The sequence below is a fragment of the Camarhynchus parvulus genome, chromosome 1 (genome assembly GCF_901933205.1).
Source record: "Camarhynchus parvulus chromosome 1, STF_HiC, whole genome shotgun sequence".
Classification (NCBI taxonomy): domain Eukaryota; kingdom Metazoa; phylum Chordata; class Aves; order Passeriformes; family Thraupidae; genus Camarhynchus; species Camarhynchus parvulus.
The window spans coordinates 28,792,422-28,809,430 of NC_044571.1; the positions used below are offsets into that span (position 1 = coordinate 28,792,422).

The 17,009-nt window shown below is 52.4% G+C and overlaps 1 protein-coding gene and 1 long non-coding RNA gene across 2 annotated transcripts; both read right to left on the bottom strand.

The window, feature by feature from the left end:
- Nucleotides 1-781: 781 nt before the first annotated feature.
- Nucleotides 782-3,743, bottom strand: POU3F3 (POU class 3 homeobox 3). Its single transcript, XM_030960614.1, has one exon. The coding sequence runs from the start codon at nucleotides 3,741-3,743 to the stop codon at nucleotides 2,424-2,426; it is 1,320 nt and encodes a 439-aa protein (XP_030816474.1). The 3' UTR covers nucleotides 782-2,423.
- A 7,491-nt stretch (nucleotides 3,744-11,234) lies between these two features.
- LOC115905784 lies at nucleotides 11,235-15,780 on the bottom strand. Its single transcript, XR_004060882.1, has 3 exons — nucleotides 15,339-15,780; nucleotides 13,776-13,888; nucleotides 11,235-12,302 (listed from the first exon to the last, which is right to left on the bottom strand). It is a non-coding gene; the product is annotated as an uncharacterized LOC115905784 (long non-coding RNA).
- Nucleotides 15,781-17,009: the final 1,229 nt, after the last annotated feature.

Genomic DNA, 17,009 nt, shown 5'->3' on the forward strand with positions numbered 1-17,009 from the left:
AACGTTACTGACACGCGCTAGTGTTTGCAAAGAAGGCATGGCAGCGCTATGGCAAAGTGGAGGAGAAAACTAGACTACACCACTTCACACCCCATAGAAAAACCTTAAAACAACAACAACAGCCACAGCAACAGCAACAACAGAAACGGTGAACTAGGCAGACCGCACGTGGGATGCTGAAAGTATTATTCTATATATTCAATCAGGAAAAAAATATAATTTCCTTTAAATTATAAAGATAAATTAAATACAAATATTAATACATACATAAAATGAGCCAAAATAAATTATAGGTCAGCCCCCCTTCTCCCTCTTTGCCCCCCCCCCCCCCGCACCTCCCCCCCTTCTAGCCTCAGTTTGGAGAGAGAGGAAACAAGACCGAACTTTTGGAAACATCCCTCTTAGCACCGGCCACGCGGGACCTGAGGACGCGCTCAGGTGCCGCCCGCGCCCGAGTGCCAGCCCAAACCGAGGCGCCACAGCCCTTTCGGGGGGAAGGTGGCATGTGGTGAGCTCTAATGTCGCCGTCCTTCCCGGTGACACAGGGTCCCCGGGGCTGATGGAAGGCAGCGCGGACGGGCTCGGCGGAGAGGCGGGCAGGGGAGAGCCCCGCGCCGGGCAAGCAGCAGCAAGGGTGAGGCGGGGGCACTGCCGGGGAGCACGGGCCGTGCAGCCGGCAGGTCGGACCCTCGGTATTCCTCTCACTTTAGCAGTATGTCCCTTCAGAGAACTTTTTTTTGTTTGTTTTTCGACACAGTGTTTATGCATCAGACACAGACTATTTCATTCTAACAAATTTATTTTCTCAATCAGCTCTTACGGAATCACTACTCAAATTAAATTACAATCAAATTATCACATCAAAAGATACCCTTATTACCTAACAACTGTCCATATTTTCATTTCATTTTGATTTGTGCTCGTCTGAAAAAAACACGTAATACAAGATCTGGGGAAAAAATAAATTACCGTTTTGCAGCAGTTCATAGGTATTCTGAATAAAATATTAAAAGAAGTCATTTAATGAAAATATAAAGCAAATTTTTTTTTAGATCAACAACGGATCTAACAATTCTATATTGCCGTCTTTTTGAAAAGTCTGTTTATTAAAACCTACCAAAAACACTGCTTGGAAATGGCAGTATTATATAATCACATCCACAGCACCCATTCAATCAAAGTTGGCAACGGATTTAGGAGAGGAGAAGTTCAGATAAGTGCAGCTGCAGATGCTCAGTCCTTCTAAATCCCTTTATCTGAATCAGTCCAGAAATAAAAAATAAAAATATTAATAAAAAAAATATTAGCAGTGGATTTTTTTTTTTGACTCTTCCAGGATGATTGGCAGCCGTCAGGAGCAGGACTTTGACAGCCCTAAATTATTTCCCTTTCTTTCCCTGGTTCCTTTAATTCATGCAAAGTCCTTCTACAGAGCTCGAACTTTAGGGACCAACATCTCCTTCTCTCACCCTCCCCCTGGCGTCTGTCCCTCCCCCCTTTCTCCTCAGGGTCAGTTTTCTCTGCGTGCGGGCATTTATTTCCATATTTTTGTTCTATAGCTATACCTATATATATAGATAAATATATATATATGTATTTGCTTCCCTATTCAGCCTGCTTGTTTTTAGTGCTGTGTGCATATTTTTTTTCCTGGAAAAAGTGGACCCTTTCATTTTGCAGAATATATAGATATATAGATATATATGTTTTCAGAGTGGATATCTGCCTTGCACCAATATTCTACGGTTTGGCCAAGAAAAACAGGGTGCCGGAATGCAGCAGGCACCCTCTGATTAACCAGATTATTTTTCTTCTGCTTCCCTTTTTTTGACTGCTCCCATTGGGAAAAAAAATATAAAAAGAGGGAGAGAGAAAGGAGAAAAAAAGTTTCTGTGATTCATAGAAGAGAGCCCTTTTGGGGATGGGGGGAAGAGTGCGGGGGGTGGGGGGGAGGAGGAGGAGGGGTGAGAAGAAGCGCAGACAGTGGTGTTCCTTACTGCGAGAAGGGGATAATTTGGAGAAAAATAAAAATAAAATTTAAAAAGCCCAAGCCCACCCCCAAGCCCCTTCCCCATAACCAACCAACCAACCCCCCGGCACATCTGCAGTTTTGGTGCATTATGCATCTCCACCCCGTTTTCCCAACACGGTCTAAACGCTCTCGCTCGGATCGACCTTCTCCACCGCTCCCTATTGGTATCGATCTTATATATATATAGATGCACGCATATATCCATATATATATAAACACAAGCAGTCTGAACGAGCCTGGATCGTGTGTGTGTGTGTGTGCGCGCGTGTGTGTCTGTGTGAGCGTGCGGCTGTGCGCGGCGGTGCCGGGGCCGGTGGCGGTGCCGGCGGCGGTGCCCGGCCCGGCCTGGCCCGCGCTGCCCCCGCGCTGCCCGGCCCGCCCGCGGTGCCCCTCACTGCACGCTGGTCTGCAGTCCGTGGTGAGGGGGCGGCGTGTCGGAGTTGACGGTGCCGACCTGGGAGTAGACATCGTCGGGGGTCTGCTGCTGGATCCCCGGGGGGGTCATCCGTTTCTCTTTCTGCCTCCGATTGCAAAACCAAACCCTGACCACCTCCTTCTCCAGCTGCAGGCTGTCCGCTAGGTTCGTAATCTCCTGGGCGGAGGGCTTGGGGCATTTCAGAAAGTGGCTCTCCAAGGCCCCCTTGACACTCACCTCGATGGAGGTCCGCTTCTTCCTCTTCCTGCCCTGGGCGGCGATCTTGTCGATGCTGGTGGGACTGCCCGTGGAAGAGTCGGCTTCCTCCAGCCACTTGTTCAACAAAGGCTTCAGCTTGCACATGTTCTTGAAGCTGAGCTGCAGGGCCTCGAAGCGGCAGATGGTGGTCTGCGAGAAGACGTTGCCGTACAGGGTGCCCAGCGCCAGCCCCACGTCGGCCTGGGTGAAGCCCAGCTTAATCCGCCGCTGCTTGAACTGCTTGGCGAACTGCTCCAGGTCGTCGGAGGTCGGCGTGTCCTCGTCCGAGTGCGGGTCGTGGCTGTTGACGCCGCCGTGGTGCGGCGGGTGGTGCCCGGGGTGCTGGTGGTGGTGGTGGTGGTGATGCCCGGGGTGCTCGCCCAGCTCCGGCGTCTCGCCGCGCACTAGCCCCGGGTGCACCAGGCTCTGACCGCCGGGGGGGGGGCTCAACATGCCGTTCACCGTGAAACCCCCGGGCTGCGAGTAGAGGAGCGACTGCTGCTGCTGCTGCCCGCCGGCCATGGAGGGTAGGTGGGCGGCCGCCGCCGCCCCCCAGGCCGCCGGGTGCCCCTGGTGCGGGGGGCCCAGGTGGGGCGGCCGGTGGTGCAGCGCCGCGCCCGAGTGCAGGTCGTCGCGTCCGCCGCTGCCCTTGACGTCGGGCGGCGGCGGCGGCTGCTGGGGGCTGCCCGTCATGCCCACGGGGCTGCCGGACCAGGGCGAGCCCGCTTCGGCGGCAGCGGCGGCGGCGGCGGCGGCGGCGGCGGCGGCGTGGGGCAGGGCTGTCACCCACTGGTGGGCATGGCTCAGCATATGGCCGCCGTTGCTGGCGGCCATGGCGCCCGGCATGAAGTCGCTCTGGACCATCTTGGCCGCCGGGTCGCCGCGGTAGCCGCCCGCCACCGAGGTGACGGCCACGCTCCCCGGCTGCATGCCGCCGCCGCCGCCGCCGCCGCCGCCGCCCGAGTCCGCGTGGACGATGGAGCCGGCCGCCAGGATGCCGTTGCCGGGGAGGTAGGGGTTAGAGGTGGCCGCGGCCATCCCGCGCCCGCCGCCCGCCGCTCGCCCCCGCCGCGCCGCAGACGCCGCTGCGCCGCCGCCGCCGGCTGCCGGGCGCCCGCCGCGAGCGCCCTTGCCCGGCGCTGCCGGGGCCGCTGCCGGGGCCGCCGCCCGCGCCGCCGCCGCCGCCGCCGCCTTCCCAGCCTCGCCGGGGCGCCGGGGCGCGGGGTTCACCTGCTAGCGCTCCGCTGCGCGCTCTCCTCCGCCCGTCCGCCGGCCGTCCTGCCTCCGCTCCGCGGCGCGCTCGTTGCGGTCGCCGGCTCTCACTTCGCCTTTTATATTTTTTTAGCCTTTCTTGTTTTTTTTCCAAAAAAAGAGGAATATTTAGCTGTACATGTAGTTTTCCTCCGCCTTCTTCTCGCCCGGGTTTGCTGCTCGCAGGGAGGAAACCAAACAAAGGCTAAAAAGCGAAAAAAGAGGGGGGGGGGGATCAAAAAGCCCCCGTGCCTTCTCCCCTCCGCTCCCCTAGGAGTACATCTCCTCCTCTCAGCCTTCCCCTCTCAGAGTGAAACTTTTCCTTTTCTTCTTCCTTTAAGGCTTTGTGTGTGGGTAAATTTTCCTTTTTTTCTGCCTCTCTCTCTGTCTTTCTCTCCTCGGTTCCTCGATCTCCTTTTGCTCTGTTAATTGCAAGTTTTGTTGGTGTCCTAAGAAAACTTCCTGTGATGATGATGGTGGTGATGGTGGTGATGATGCATTTCTCAAAGTTGTGCTGTTGCTGAAGCACTTTGTCCCCTTTGAAACAAGAGTCCTGCCGGAGCCTTCTTGCTAGAGTCACGCTCTGGATAAGACATTTTTTCTCTCTACCTTTCCTTTTGGCGGTCGGAAAAAAAAAAAGTAAAAAGAAATTTAAAAAGTTGAATTTTCTCGTTACCTCGCGAATTGTTTCTTTCCCTCTCCCGCTCTCTCTCTCGCTTGGTTTGTTGTCTTTTTTTTTTTTTTTTGGTTGTGTTTGTTTTGCTTTTTATTTTAATTCCAGCAGTTGGTCGAGGGAGGAGGCGGAGGAGGAGCGCCTTGGTGGAGAGGTGTGTGTATGTGTGTGTGCATATATGGTATCCTTTATACACTAACTCCAGCGGGGAAGTTGGCTGCCGGGCTGGCAGCGCGCACTGGCGGTGCCGGAGTCCCGCCGCTCGCCTCTCCCCGCCTCCCTCTCCCGGGCCGTGCCCGCGCCCTCCCTCCTCCCTCCGCCCTCCCCCCTCCAGTCCGTCCGTCCGTCCGTCAGTCCCTCCCTCTCTCTCCTCCCTCCCGCCGCCGCCGCCGCCCGCGCCGCCAGCGCCCGGCCCCGCCGCGAGGAAGCGGCCGCCGCCGCCCCCGCCGATTGGCTGCGCGCCCCGTGACGGACAGCGCGCCGCCGGCCGCGCGGCCCCCCTTCCGGCCGTTCCGATTGGCTGCTTTTTAATTTAGGCGAAGTGGCGTCGGAGATGGAAGTTGCCCCCCCTTGCCTCTATCCCTCCTCCCTCTCCCCTTCCTCCTTCCTCCTCCCTCCATCCCTCCCTCCCTCCGCCTCTTAACTCTTCCTGCCCGGCGGACACACGCACCCCGGAGCTCTCCCACCGTCGCCGCTCGGGCAGGGGCGAGCGCGGGCGGTAATAATTAATACCAACACTAATAACGACAATAATAACGATGCCAGCACCGGGCTGGATTCGGAAAGGCGTTTGTGCGAAGGTGTCACGACTGGGCAAACGCACCCGATTCTCTCCCGCCGGCAGTGCCCGTACCGGCATTCGGAGCTGCCCCCCCCCCGTTCAGCCCCAGAGGCGCCCGCCCCCCGCCCGCCCCCTCCTCCCTTTGTCCGCCCCCGCACCCCGGGGTGCGCCCCGGACCCCGGCAGCCCGTCCGCAGCCGTCACGCCGGGGGCTGGCCCGGCTGCGCCGGAGAAGGGCCGCCCCGTCGGCGGGGGAGGTGGCAAGGGGAGTCGGCGTCCGGGCTTGCCCTGCGCGCTGCGGTCTGCTCGCAGGGAGCCAGCCCCGCGGCATGAAATGCTGTATTATTTCTCGTCCAGCGGAAAGAGTTAAGGGGGGCGGGAGAAGGCGGGGGGCGCGGGGGAGAGATGCGACCGAGCGGAAACACTGCGCGCAGGCAACCTCAGTGAACCACGGAGAAAGAGAAAGTGGCAACAAAAACAAGGGCAAATTGAGCGCTCCTCGGGGACTGCCGGTGCAATAACATCGCTCGGACACGGAGGGGACACGGCGCTGCCGGTGACCGCCCCGCCGCGCAGCGCCGTCCCACGCGCGCTCCCCGGGTGGCGGGGGCTGTGCGAAGAAAACGCGCGGTGCGGGCATGGGAAGGGGCAGCGCCGTCCCCGCCTGGCCCTGCCCGCCCCGCTCCCCTCCTCCGCACGCTGAACAAGCCGGCCTTGCGAGGCGGTGAGCTGCATCCCGCTGGCAGCGCCCTCCATGCCGTCCCGCTCCCGCCGCGCTCGGCAGCCGGTGCTCGGGGCTCCCTCCAGCCCCCGGCTGGCACGGCACGAAATACCATGGCAGGTCGGGTTAGAAAAACCATTCAAGTGAAGCGTACGGATCTTAAGGGCGGTGGTAACTAAACACCAAACATAATCATTATAAATATATATATATATATATATATGTGTGTGTGTGCAAATATATAGGTATATATATTTGTTCCCATGCGTCCTCCAAAGGTTTCTTTTTTTATATATAAAAGATCCAACACAGATTTCATTGAATAAATCTGAGATCTCCAGGTGCAGACGTTTGAATAGTCAGTGCCAGAACCCCATGTTTTCCTTTCCAGCCGATTTTGCTTGGATCAGGCTCAAAAACCGAGTGAGTCTCGTGGTTTTGTTTACACTGAATGGGGAGGATAGGAACGGTGCCATGGGGCCGTCTTTCATTAATATACAGTGAGGATTTTGTCTAAATTACTGCTATGAATTTCACAGTACACGCTTTCAAAAGCCGTCTCAGGTGGCCTGATGAAACGTGATAGCGCCTCTGCAAACAGATCTACTTTCTTAATAAAAAAGGAAGGTGTGTGGGGGGGTGGAGAAATCCCCCAAAAACAAAGAAAAAAACCCCAAACCACCGTACACCCTCATAACAGCGACAACAAAAAATAAAGCTCAAGCTGGAGTATGGTCTTTTATTTTAAAAAATATCCTAACAAAAACCAAACAACCAACTTCGTTCCCCAACTCTTCCCACCCCCTCCCTTGCAGAGTGAGATTGTTTTGTCTGGAAAAAAATCCAAAGTATAACAAGGGGAGAACAGTTAGTGCTGATTTTCATTTGCATAAATTTTCATATATTTTGGTGAAAATAATAGACTAGTGGAGAGCAGGGCTTAGTGGAGTCAGTGCAAAGGAAAATCTTAACATGGATCGTTTCGCTGGAGTTGAGAACATGCTTTTTTCCCCCTGTCACCTTATTAAAATCAAAAATTAAAAAAAAATTTCTCTAAATCCTGGGAGTTTGATCGGTAAGTGTTTTACATTTTTTTATCTACTTTTGTTTTCTTTAAAGTCTTCTGGATATATATTTTCAAAAGCTTAGGACAAGACAGGGAAACCCATGGCAACTGCCTTGAAGGAAGCAGGCTGGAAAAAAAAGAGAAAGAGAAAGGGAAAAAAATCCCACCAGCAACAAAAAGCACCTTAGTGAAATATTACATAAAAAGCATGGATTCATTCCAAAGCTCAAGGCAGCAAAGCAATTCTTCAGCTCTGTAAAGTCTTTCTGGTTACTACTTCACTTTTCTGGGCACTGTTAATTATTGTAACACCAAGACTCGGGGAGGCTGGGCCGGGGCGGGGGTGGGGGGGGAGCGAGGAAAGCTCTCGAAAATATTACAGATTTGTGAAGGGGCGGCGAGGCAGAGATGCGGGCTGTTTTCAAACGCTGCTTGGAGGGGGCCGGGGGGGTCGCCCAGCGGGCGGGGAGGGGGCCCGGCCGGTGCAGCGGGCGGGAGAGGGGCCGGGGCCGAGCGGGGCGCGGTGACCCGAGCACCTGCCGGCGGAGGGACGGACGGACGGACGGACGCGAGCGGGGGAGGCCGGGGAAGGTGCGGAGCGGCGGTGCACGCACAGGGTTAATATCGTAACTAGGGAGCAGACGGTTAAGCACAACATCTAGAGCTCTGTAGTGAAAGTCCATCAGAAAGAGTATAATCAATCAAAACTAACCAGGACATCCCTTCATTTTATTCTCCAAGGAGATTGGGGCTGGAGGATTACAGACCAGATTTCACTTTGTTTCTCTCTCTTGACAATCTTGCCTGTCTCTCCGCTTTCCCCGAATCCCATCCAATTGCGGGGTGTAGTCTAATGATCTGAAACTCTTCTATAGCGTTTGGGTCAGTGTGATAAATAATGTGATAAATAATGTAGGATTAAATTAACAGGCCAGATACTGCTCCTGAAAACTTTACCGAACCTTAAATATCCCATTACGTGACTTTAATTTATTTTAATTTTACCCTGTTTTTTTGCATTTATTTTTCCTTGCCACCTCTGTTGCTGCTCTTTTGGATACACAATAGCTGGTGATCATTGTAATTTCCTAGAATTAGTTACTTCTTTGGAAACGGTCGATAGCCAAATCAATAAAATGGCTTGTAAAACTACGGAGGTATAGGTTTCAATTTGGGGGGGAGAAGAATCGCTCATTTTCCACTTCTTGTTGACGTGCCCAGCGTCTCTTTTGACTGGGGTTAACTCTGTGTGCTCCATCGGAACAGATGCCGTATAGAGCTGCTCCCTCAAGATCATTTGTTTCCTTGATGGGGGAACATTTCTGAGCAGAACATATTGGTTGCCATAGAGAAAGAAATAAAAGGAAGAACACTAGTCACATTAAGCTATATGTTTGTGCACTGGGCTTTAGATAAAAGGACCCCAGTTCAAGCCAGAGAGAACGGGGCCAAAGCAGAGCTTCTTAGCTTCACTAAAACTAGCTTTATTTTGTTTTGGACTTTTACGGTTGAAACATGTAAGCTAATTTTATTGGCTGTCGTTAATTTTATACGATACGGCTTGCTGAACAAAATCAACTTTGGGCGCGCTCCGCCTGGCCCCGGCCGGCCGCCAGGGGGCGCCCCGCGACTCCCCCTCCCCGCGCGCGGGCGGGGGCTGAGGGCGGCTGAGGGGGCTGCGGGCCCGGCCCCGCCGCCGGCACTGCCCGCACACCGGCGCTGCCCGCGCACCGGCGCTCCCCGCCGCCGGGACAGCGCCCCGCGACCCCCGGGGCCAGCGGGCGGGGGGACGCAGCGGGGGCTGTCGGTGTAAGGGCCGCCCGAATGTGTCTCCCAGGCGGTGCGGTGCCTCCAACGGACCCGAGGCCTGCAAGGAGTGAGAGCGGTAATTAAACACAGGCACGGGCACCGCAGCTCGGGGCAACCCGGGGTGCCACGCGGGGTTTTTTTTGTGGTTTTCTTCCTGTCCAAATAAGGCGCTTAAGCCTCTGGAGATGCAATAAAACGACTCGGGTTTTTTATATTATTTAATATTTAATCGCTGTATTAAATGTGGAAAAGTGGATAGTTTTCTTTTTGTTTTTCTTTTTTTTTTCTTTCGTTTTTCCCTCCTTTCCCCTCAAGCTGGCCGCTCCTCCCCCCGATCCCTTCAGACTTAGCTGTGTGCGGGAGCCAGCGACAGAGGCAGCGCCGGGCTCCCCCCGCCTCCCGCCCTGTCCGCACCGGCCGCTCACCCGGCACAAGTTTCGCCGTCCGGGACACTCGCAGATTAACAACCTCAACTAACCACAGCATCGACAGCGATCGCACCTTAGCTCGACACAGCTCGGGTCTCTGTCCCTTCCCGAGCGCGCCTGCCCTCAGCCCCTTACTCCTTTTCTCTGCTTCCCTCGCTAAGTGATTGCAAGAGAGACAGAACTGAGAACACAGAGGGGACAGAACTTAGTTGGTGGCTTTTAGTTGTCGGGTTTTTTGCGGGGGAGCGGCTTGGTTTTTTTGGGGGGTGGAATTCCTGCGCAAACACGGCTGCTTCTCACCCCCGCGCCCTCGTCCGCGGGCAGGACACAGGGCACGGGCGGACCCGCGTGGCTGCAGCATCCTGCAACGCACCTGCGTCCTCCCGGGACGGGCGGGGAGCGGTGTCCACGGGGGCGGGAGCTTGGAGCCACTTTATTTCCCCGTGGTGGAGCCTCAGCAGTTTCCGTGCTACAAGGAAAGTTTTATTTCTTGCCTCCATAAAGGAAAGACCAATTGGAACCCTGGAAATCACACAGCCCATAAATATGATAGAACCTGGCAAGATGAACTCCCCGCCTAAAAGCCTAACACATGCATAGCAAAAAAAAAAAAAAAAAAAAAAAGAGAGAGACAGAGACAGAGAAAGAAAAGTAATCAAAGACAGAAAACGACCTACAAGAAATTACACTTTTCATTGAAAGTGTTCGTGGGGCTTCATTTGGAAAACGGAGTCAAGTCTCTGTGTGTATTGACCGTGAGGTAAAATGGTTGAGATATTTACATGAACAAAACTTTCCACCTACCGCTTTTGGCGCAATGAGCGCTAGGAATATTCCAGACTATTAAAACATATTTCCAGAGCTCAATCCTCCTCAGAAACGTGGTCGTTTTCTTGAGATTTGCAGTTTAGTGAACATTTCCCTCGCCTGTGATGCGGGCGGGTTTTGGAGTTGAAAGACCCCAGCAAAGTTCATCATCCCGGGGTCGGGATTGAGCGGATTTCCCCCAGCTTTCCTCTGCCCCCCCTTCCCCCAATCCTCCAAGCATAACCTGCGTTATATTTTAAACAAAACAGGATTTAGAAGCGCAGCTCCTTTCCTGTGTGTCTGCGCCAGTTAGCAGCAGCAGGCGACTAGGTACCGCAAGCGAGAGAAAAACTAACGCTAAAACGAGCAACAAGTTAATTCGGCAAAAGTAAACTTTTCTGGCTGCCTTTGGAAGAGTCCGGTCTGGCCAGGATTGCCGGCTCCATGCCTGCCGTGGCACCCCAATTGTAAGAGTGCTACAGAGTGCATTTTTTTCCTTCCCCTTTTTAAAATAAATGCCTATTTTGTCCTAATGGAAGCCTTTGGAAAATGGATGTAGAAAAGATACTGTCGTGGAAATAGTGAAAAGAAAGTGTTTACCGTATTTAGTATTCATTTACTTATAGTGGGAAATGATTAGGTATGTACTAATATAACCGTGGAGACCAACTGCCTAATTAGCATTTACAAATTAAAATGTTAAACATAAAGACATATTCCGTATACAGTCTGCTATATGTAAAACACATTCGTGCATAATACAGCAGTCAGCTGCAAACGTGAAGTTGACTGGCTTCCAGATATGTAGCGTTCTTGGCTAATGCGATCTGCTCTGGGTTTTTCAAGCTTACCCACACTGTAGTTCATAGTTCTTATGACCACGTTGATAGCTGCACTAGGGATATTACACTAACCAATCTGGAGAAAACAGGAAAATACACAGATTACTTTTAAAGGCTGACGATAATAACGATAAACACAATAGGCAGGCGGATCATTTATCCATACCTTTTATTCTGAAGGCTTCACTCAGAGCCTTATTTATTGTTTTGAGCATAACAAAGCATTTCGGGTTCTGTAATAAATTAGAACAATAATACAGAACTGCACATGCAAAGCAAGATTCCTTTATTTCCCAGCTGCATAATTTTGATATTACCCAACGTGTCTTGCTCAGGGTTCACCTCACATGGACTGTAATGAGAGTTGCCAAATGAATGGAACAATCTATCTGTTGACTTGAGCTCAACGTAGACACATTACATATGAGGGAAACCTAATGCTCCCACCGATGTTAAAATCAGAGGGATACATAGTTTCAATCCAGGCCCTTGAACATGTAGATTTTTATTAATAAGAATAATTGTGCATGTAGCGACATTAAAAGGGGATTTACAAGTTGGAGTCTTTTAAAAGAGACTGTGAAAACCTTAGCCCTGCTTTTATTAGACATGATATCATTCCGATTTGCGTGCTTGCCATCTCAATGGCGTTTCACATGTGATAAAAAAAAATCCATATGCATTACATAGATTTTCTTTTACACGCATAAGGACTGGAAGTCTTTTAGTGGATATGAGGGTGAATAATTGTGATACACCAGAAAACAGTTCGTGCAGTTTGGCAGCTCTGGTTATTATTATTAGATTTTTTGACATTTGAACTTGTCTATTGTCTGAGGAGCTCAGTGCAGATTGCAGTAGGTCAACCTTAAGGCTGCTCTTTTTGGCATTGCACACAAACATGCACACGCTGTCTGTTCTCCTTGTGTGAATACAGCAGCTAGAGTTTTATCGTGCTTTTTTTTTTTTTAATGCACATCTATTTATATTTATCTAATCCTCTTGGGGTTTTCACGCTCCTGTGATTAGTTTGTACGTGCCTTCATTTTACACCCATTCCTCCAATCTATACATTTGCCTGATGTTGGATACTTTTAAGTACTCAGTCGCTTTTACAGCAGTATAATTCCAGCATCACGACGCTTGATAAAAGGGACTTCAGTAGCCCTGGGATTAAATGACATATTTCCCCGCAGCTTCGCTCAAGTCCATCATGACTCCTACAGTCAAAAGTTAAAGTTATTCATCATCTCCTTGCATTTATTCCCTCCTCCCCTCTCTAAATTCAGCCCCACCACCCGACTTCTGAAACAATTTCTTGCTGCCTGCCAGGAGTTAGGGGGGCAGCAGTGCGGGGGGCGGAGGCTGGAACCCGAAAGCCCGCCGGCACCCCGCGTCCCCGGGGGGCGACCCCCGCCCCGCCGGCCTTTCCGTGGGCGCGGAACGGGCCGCGGCCACGCCGAGGTCCCGGCGAACGCCCTCCCGGGCGGGGCGGCAGGAGCCACTTCTGAGAAGGAAAACGCGAAAATAGGGATGGATCCCCCCCGGGGTGGGAGGGAGAAGAGGAGCAGGAAAACTGGATCAAACCCGATAGGAAAGTCAGTTTGCACTGGGAAAATCTAGAGATTGCCTCTAAATAACTTTTCCCTGGAGTGATTTGTGCGTCTTGCTTTCCTCTGTAGTTTGGTTGGTGTTTTAAGTTGAGGCTCTTTCCTCATCTGCCGGGCTGAAGGCACTCGGTCCGAACAACAGCCCATCTCTTCTTGTAGCAGTCTGTCATTTAAATATGTATCTGTATAGGTATGCATACATCCAGGCGTATACGTCTGGATTTGTTCCCCCCTTCACTTCCCTCTTCCCTCTTTAACAAGAGCCTGATAACGCGTTTAAGGCTTGTTATTTGAACTCTGATCAGCATGCAGAAATGTAATTGCAACGTTTTTCATCAGGAAAGAAAAGAAAGGGAAAAGGGGGAGGAAATCCCCCCCGCTCCCCTTCACACCCTTACACACGCAGACACCCAGTGCTCTGTAATCGCTGAGTCACCGTATTGGGGGTCAGTGGGTAAACATGAAGGAGAGAGCAGCAGCTTATTGAAAACCCTGGCGCAAACCGCATCCCTCCTTATCTCCAGACTGTAGATCCCTCCCCTCCTTCTTCCCCTGGATTTATTACTCCGGACTTGGGAAAGAGTGGCCCGAGTGCTGCCAGAGCCCTTTCTGTGACACTGTATGTCCTCCCCAGGCGCAGTGGGACCCGCTTTGTTCCGGCAGGGTGGAAGGAAGAAATTCAACATTAAACTGCTATTTGGGCTGCCGGGAATGGGCATTGTTTTGTGAGCGAGAGGGGAGAAGGAGGAATGGGAGGAACAACGGCCAGTTCACCTAGGGATATAAAGAAAGCTTTCCCTTTCTCTGGGGCTGGGCTCTGATCTGGGCATATTTACTTCTGTTTAAATGCTATTGTTCCTGCCAGCCTTTGACACAAACAGAAGGGGGGGGAGACATGGGGGGGGAGGTGGTTGTGGTGGCTGGAACAAAGATGCTCAAACCCCAGCAACCCTCAAGGCAGAGGAATACTTCTTTTTTTCCCCTTAGAAATGTATGTGACAAGTCTTTCTCTTTGACGTTGTTTTCTGGGTCCCCCCACTCTCCCTGTGAGCTGAGCAGAGTGCCTGGCTGTGATTCACTTACCAGGGCCCGTTTAGAGAGGTACATGTCCCCCCAGTAGATGCCAGGGAGCCTTGGAGGGACAGCTTCTCCAGCCCCCTGGGTCTGAAGGAGAAGAAATCGGTTTGTGGCAAGCCCTGGAGTGGGAAACAAAGAGGCAGAAATGTTGGGAGCCTAAGGAGGGCCTGGAACACAGAGAAGCATTGAGCCTCCCAAAGATGCTTCAGCTTCTCAGCAGGGGACAGGGCAGAATCCTTTTTGGGCCGTCTCTATGCATTTGAGGGCTGGACTGTACAGCCCACATTGAATCAGAGTCATTGTGTGTAAATGAATAAGTGCACATTGTTTTGAGATGCTGCTATTGTATTTGGGGTTGGGGGAGGAGAAGGTTATATTTTGTGCCTGTGTGTGCATGTGGGTCTATGTGCTTGTGGAAGGTGAGTGCAGATTGCAATAGTTGCTGCTCTATTTTTGTTTGTCAAACAGGGCCCTTCTCTTGGGAGAGGGGCATGTGGCGGATCCCAGCCCAGGATTACATTAATCAAAGCATTATTTCCCCAGGGATGTGCAGCACAAATGATAGTAAATCCTAATAAAATTGGATCGCTGAGAAATTGAACGCTTAAAGTAATCTGCTCTGCCTGATAAAAACTTCAAATTTATAAGATATTATGCATCCCCACCCCCAAACACCTTAGGTATCATCACTATGTGTGTATTATACAACTATCTGTAGGAGAGAAATCACTGCTCAGTTTAACAGGCCCATCACTATTGAATATATACATAGATATAAATGTGTTTGTATGAGCATGCACACACATATTGCCCGCACACACATATTGCCCACACACACATGCGCAGAGTCATAAAAGAAGCTAAAATATTTATGCACATAACAATAATGACTATGGTCAATATTGTCAGGACTTTACAAGCAACACCTTTGCTGTGGCAGGTGCTGTAGAAGGCTTGGACAAGGCTGTACATGGTTGTGTACCAGCACTATAATCTGGCCTGGGGACTTAATTCTCTCTTGCTTTTTACTGATACTCATTATGGACCTCCATGATGGCACCTGTGGTCTCAAGCCACTGAGCAGCTTTGCTTTTTAACCATGGGATCACAGGGGTGGTATGAAAATAATTTAAACAAATTTAAAAATATGTGAACACGAGTATTTGAAGCTGAATTTAGAAAGCTTTTGAGGGGATGAGCTTCAGAAGGAAACTGTGTTGGACTGGATGGGAAGAGTTGAAAGAGGGAAAGGTATTCCCAGGCCAGTTATTAAGTCTTAGACATGCAGCATACTGTGCCCACAGTCTTTCAGTACAGGGCCAGGCCATCCCCTTGCTGGGCCAGAAAACATCAGGGTAGCTGCTGGCCACTTGCTAGCTTCAGACCCTCAGTCTCTGCTACTTCCTCTCTGCAGAAAGAAAGTTTATTTTTAATTGCTGCCACAGGACATAACAATAGGCTCAAAGAGATCCACTGTCCAGCAGAAAATTTGCTTTTCCCCACCCCTCCCCTCCCCCCAAGATCGCTGTTCTTCCATATGTGTAAGGGGCAGAAGGCATTTCCACTCACCCAGCTGAAACTCTTTGAAAGGCTGTGAGCCTCCCCGGCGTTATAAATGCCGATCATTCCTCCTACCCTCGCCGTCCCGGGACCCTGTTACCCCCGCGGGAGCTGGCCCTGCCTCGGGCCCTTGTTCGTGACCCGTCCTGCCTACTGCTTTGCGGCCGACGAGTCCCGTAGTTTTCTCCCTGCCCCTGTCTTTTCTGGCATCGCTAGGCAGACCGAAGGCGGCTTATCGCTTTTCCCAGCGTGGGGTTTTCCTTCCCCGTCCTGGCCCCGGGGGCTTGCGGAGAAGGGCAGGCGGAGGTGGTTCCGACCCCGCAGCGCCCCGCACCCTGCCCTGGCCTGCGGGTATCTGTCCTCCCTGCCCGCAGACAGGGAAGCGGCGGAGGGGAGCCGAGCCGTCTCCCAGCCCCGAAATGACGCAGCCCCTGTTCCAGCATCGTCTCCCGTTTGGGCTGGCTCCATTTCAGAAGCCGTCTCCCTCCACCCCCTTCTTCCCAGCCTTCCTCCTTCCTCCTCCTCCTCGCCTCACCGTCACTCTGAAACAACCCCCCCTCCCCACGCCTCGTTTCCCCCCGCCGCCCCAAACTCCTTCCTCAGGACCGTGGGATGCGGGTGAGCTCTGGTGAGAGTTGCCGGTCTCCATTTCTAAGCGGGAGCCGCCGGGAGCGGTGAGGAAGCCGTGACGGGGGGGCCGGGGGGGAGCGGTCGGGGGGTTAGAGAGGCGATGACTGACGGAAGGAGGGGGGTCCGCACCCCCTCTCTCCCCATCTGGAGCGGCCGCTGTTCCCGGGAAGGCGCAGCCCCCGCACCCGCCGCCCCGGCCCCGCGCCCCTCGGCGGGCAGCGCTGCCCCGCGCCGGCGCTCCCGCGCGACTCCCCTCGCCCTCCCCCACGCGTGTGCGGACGGCGTGGGGACCCACTCACCTCGCCACTGACGGTGCCTTTTCTCACACCCCCCACCGCCCCAAAAAAATAAAACGACAAACAAAGATCAACTATTTGCATAGCGTTCGGCACCCTCACTCAGTATTTAGCCCCACTTTTTTTATCACCCGTCTACCTCCGCCCAGACCGACCCTTCTGCCCCACCCCACTCCCCCGCGTCCCGGGTGCAACCGGATGGCAAAAATCAAAGCTGGCTCCAATTTACCCCAGTTGTCTTCCTTTGAACACTCATAAGGTAGGTATGGTGGGATGCTGTGCTCCCACTCCCCATGTGCTCAGTGAGGTGCCTTCCTCTCCACCCTCTCCCCCCGCTCTCTATTCCTTAATTGGCTGTATCTTGATGTGCACTTGTTTTGTTTAGCCTATTTTACCATTGCGGACGAGATAGGCAGGAAAAGGAGTGTTTGACTTGGTATGTCTCTGATTTTTTTTCCCCTCTCCCTGCCTTCCGAAGTTAATTTGCATTCGAGGTCTAATCCATGTTTCAAAATCCTGCCATTGGAGGACCGTATAGGAACAGGGCATTCGTTTCTATTTTTGAGGAGGAGCCTTTCCTGCATTTGCTCCTTTCTGTATAATTTCATTGTGTTCACAAGTGACAGGGATTTGCATCAGTTATTTTGCAATTTATTTTTTAAAAGAGTTGGATCAAATTTTCTTATTTTTAAAATTGCCGAGGGAGCAAATACTAGGCATTAGAAAAGGAGCATGCATTATTAACAATGTTGCA

Excerpts from the sequence above, each read along its gene's own strand:
- POU3F3 (XM_030960614.1), bottom strand. The coding sequence starts at position 3,743 with ATGGCCGCGGCCACCTCTAACCCCTACCTCCCCGGCAACGGCATCCTG.